This window comes from Pseudochaenichthys georgianus, chromosome 15 (assembly GCF_902827115.2).
Source record: "Pseudochaenichthys georgianus chromosome 15, fPseGeo1.2, whole genome shotgun sequence".
Taxonomy (NCBI): domain Eukaryota; kingdom Metazoa; phylum Chordata; class Actinopteri; order Perciformes; family Channichthyidae; genus Pseudochaenichthys; species Pseudochaenichthys georgianus.
The window spans coordinates 5,047,050-5,050,704 of record NC_047517.1 but is presented as its reverse complement, the minus strand read 5'-3'; the positions used below and the strand labels follow the sequence as shown (position 1 = coordinate 5,050,704).

General features: G+C 40.1%; 1 protein-coding gene across 1 annotated transcript; it reads left to right on the top strand.

The window, feature by feature from the left end:
- Positions 1-653: 653 nt before the first annotated feature.
- On the top strand, positions 654-3,045 carry LOC117459977 (nuclear GTPase SLIP-GC-like). The gene is made up of 5 exons (XM_034101162.2): positions 654-729; positions 1,188-1,395; positions 1,475-1,650; positions 2,056-2,149; positions 2,824-3,045. The coding sequence occupies exons 2-5, from the start codon at positions 1,384-1,386 to the stop codon at positions 2,827-2,829; spliced, it is 288 nt and encodes a 95-aa protein (XP_033957053.2). The 5' UTR covers positions 654-729; positions 1,188-1,383; the 3' UTR covers positions 2,830-3,045.
- The last annotated feature ends 610 nt before the right edge of the window (positions 3,046-3,655 follow it).

Below are 3,655 nucleotides of genomic sequence, written 5' to 3'. Positions count from 1 at the left end.
ACCTGTAAAAGCGCTAACAAATTAAATCTATTATTATTATTATTATTATTATTATTATATTTGACCTCCTCATTCTCTGTTTGATACAATTCAACTTTATTCTAGAACAGAATACAAATGAAGTGAAAGAATGAACTAAACGTTATCATAATGTCTGCGTGGTACTCACGTAGGTTTAATTTATACAAATTGATACCTTGGCAATGCAACCAGATTTGTGCTTTTCCTGTCATGATGGATCATTTAAAGGTAACCTTGATTTGAAGTTCCGCATATTGTTTTATCCTATATGATTTGACATGCTCATATAAGTATTCAGATGCATCACATATAGGGTATGTATGACACATAATAACACAAATAGCATGAGGTAACTGATCATTTTAAAGTAAAAAAAAGTGTGCAGCGGGAGAGTAGTATGATAAAAGTCAAGGTAAGTGTATACTTAATATATGCCATAATAATATCATATAATAACAATTATTTTTGTTTAGGAGTGGGAAGAGGAGTTGTGACCTTGTCTCATTTCCTTGGTGATGATGAAGATCAGGAAAAAGAGGAAGATGATCAAGACAGTGTTGAAACCATAGACTGTATATATAAAGTTGGAAACGCTGTCAGCGCTGTATGGAGAAAAACAACTCTCCTGATAACCTCATGGATAAAGAATACTTCAGAGAAACTCCTGAATGTCTCAATTCCAAGAGTAAGACTTTTACAAGGGATACAGTAAGTAAGACTACAACTTATATCATTTCATAAAACTAACTCTTGGTTGGTGTAGTTTCACGATAGACACCAAATGCCAACGTAAATCCGGTATGTACTCAGAAGAATGGGCTTGATCTATCTGGGCTCTAATAACAATAACTACAAAACCTTTCTACGTTATGCATCATAGGAAGGAACATGTCTACCAGGAACTAACTTGCTTGCAACAACCTAGATATTTAAGGCACTACCAGCTTTACTTTTGAAATCATGTTAAAAATGTTAAACCTAATTGTTCCCCATTACTCAAATATAAACGTACGGTTTGCTACGTTTTGATTGAATTCAGATGTTGTTGTTTCAGTGATAGGGTTTCAAATGTACTTTTAATGTTATTTTAAAGCAATTTAAAGTGAAAGTTTGTTCATGTAAAATAAATGGCCTTGCATTGCCTCTTGTTTTATTATTTATTTTAGGCTGAAGACTTGTCTGCAGAATTGGTCAAATACACTGGAAGTGAGTCAAAAGAGGAAGAGGACTAGAGGCGGGAAGAAGTGCTATTGGCCACTGGTGAAGTGTGTGACTGTCAGGGTGCCGAAGAAGGGTCTTCTCCGGCACGTCACACTTGTGGATCTTCCTGGAAACCGGGATCGTAACAAGAGCAGAGACCCGATGTGGAAAAAGGTGATTTATCCACACGCAATGCGGATCATTGTGGAACACTGACAATCTAACCATTATTATTTGCTGTATTCCCCTCCAGGTTGTTGGAAGTTGTTCTACTGTGTGGATTGTGGCTGAGACCAATCGAGCAGCTTCTGAAAAAGAGTCCTGGGCGGTCCTGGAAGAATCCTGCAGCCTCATGGGAAATGGTGGCGAGTGTCAGCAGATTCATTTGATCTGCACCAAGTCTGATAGTCTTGGAGGTTCAGATGATCAGTAAGTGGTTTCAGATGCCAAAAGTACAGTTAAATGTACCATCCAATTTAGACACTGACGCTTGAGACGGAGATGGCCAAGAGGAGAAACCATGGAAACATTGATTACGCTTACAGGCACATCAGTATCCTGGTTTGGATGGTATTCAGGGAGAAACCAGGGTATTCACGATCACAACAGTATCCGTGTTTCTAACATGTCTGCATGTGTGTCTTGATTCCTCAACATCTCAGCCATTTCTTTCTGTCCTAATGTTGTTGCATCACAAACACTTTGTGATGCTGGATGAAGCTACTCCATGTGATCATTGGTCATTGAAAGCAAGATGGAGATGCGTAGTGATATAATATCCTGCAATGTATATGCAGTTCATGTCATTCTTCAAATACAAATATGTTCATATAGGTCAGCAGCTGATGTTCGTGCTCTGATACTAAAACAAAACGAGCAAGCCAAGATAGACGTGAAGGCAGAATTCAGCAAACTGAAAGACGTTAAGGTGAGTTATATTGAATACAAAAACACAAATATTGTCCAAAACGGCAAACCTGCTTTGATATCGAAACCCTTTATTTTTGTAGAAACAATTCAGTGAGGAATGTTTCAAATCAAGTTTTATTTATAGCACATTTATAAACGATGTTTGGTGGAGCCAAAGTGCTGTACATATAATAAAATTAGCCTACAGTAGAGACACTTTACAGCAAATACAACAGCACAGATTGTTCAGAATATCAGTATGAGAAAAACGACACCCTCTGTCCTCAGACCCTCTGTCCTCATACCCTCTGTCCTCAGACCCTCTGTCCTTAGACCCTCTGTCCTCAGACCCTCTGTCCTTATACCCTCTGTCCTCAGACCCTCTGTCCTTAGGCAAGACAAGGCAAGTTTATTTATATAGCACTTTTCAACGCAAGGCAATTTACAAAAAATTAAAGACATTAAGCATTAAAAAAGAAAAGCTAATAAAATAAACATTAAAAGGAAAAAGTACATGGATAAAAGTTACAGTGCAGTCTAAGATATGAATAGTTCAATTAAAAGCAGCGGCAAAAAGAAAAGTCTTCAGCCTGGATTTAAAAGTAGTCAGAGTTGCAGCGGACCTGTAGGTTTCTGGGAGTTTGTTCCAGATATTTGGAGCATAATAACTGAACGCTGCTTCTCCATGTTTAGTTCTGACTCTGGGGACAGAAAGCTGACCAGTCCCTGAAGACCTGAGAGATCTGGATGGTTCATCATTTAGCAGGAGGTCAGACATGTACTTTGGGCCTAAACCATTCAGTGCTTTATAAACCAGCAGCAGTATTTTGAAATTAGACCTTAGACCCTCTGTCCTTAGACCCTCTGTCCTCAGACCCTCTGTCCTTAGACCCTCTGTCCTCAGACCCTCTGTCCTCAGACCCTCTATCCTTAGACCCTCACATCGTACAAGGAAACACTTCCAGAGAAACCCCACAGTTTAAGGGGAACATGGGAGAAACCTCAGGGAGAGCAACAGAGGAGGGATCCCTCTCCAGGACGGACAGACTGCAATAGATGCCGTGTGTAAATCCAAGAGATAATACATTTTACAGCATATAGACCGAATGTTAGGAAATGCATGTGTCTGTAATGAGAAGATGAATCCACGAGGATGTCAGCTACAGTCCTGTGGGAGCCATCAGGGAAGCAGCATGACGAGACCCAAGGCAGGACCGCAGAGACAGGTTCAGCCACGACCCGAAGTCCACGACTTAATCCAGAACTCAGGATAGAGGATCCAAGACACAGGACTACAGCAAGAGGATCAGCCTCAACTCCGGATCCCGGCGTAGATATAGATACAAGACAAGAACAAAGATGTGGCTGGGTTAATCGGAACAAGAGAATACACAGACACAGACAGAGAGGGGAAAGGTCATTGGATAAAAGTTATTCTTGATAACCCTCTAGAAAGATCTCATGAACTTCCCCACTCAATCTATCAAGACCCGAGCAGTTCTATTAGAAGTCCAAGGTAAAGGGC

Bases quoted from the DNA above. Each gene is read 5' to 3' on its own strand.
- LOC117459977 (XM_034101162.2), top strand. The intron at 1,651-2,055 runs GTAAGTGGTTTC...ATGTTCATATAG, and splicing joins CTTGGAGGTTCAGATGATCA to GTCAGCAGCTGATGTTCGTG.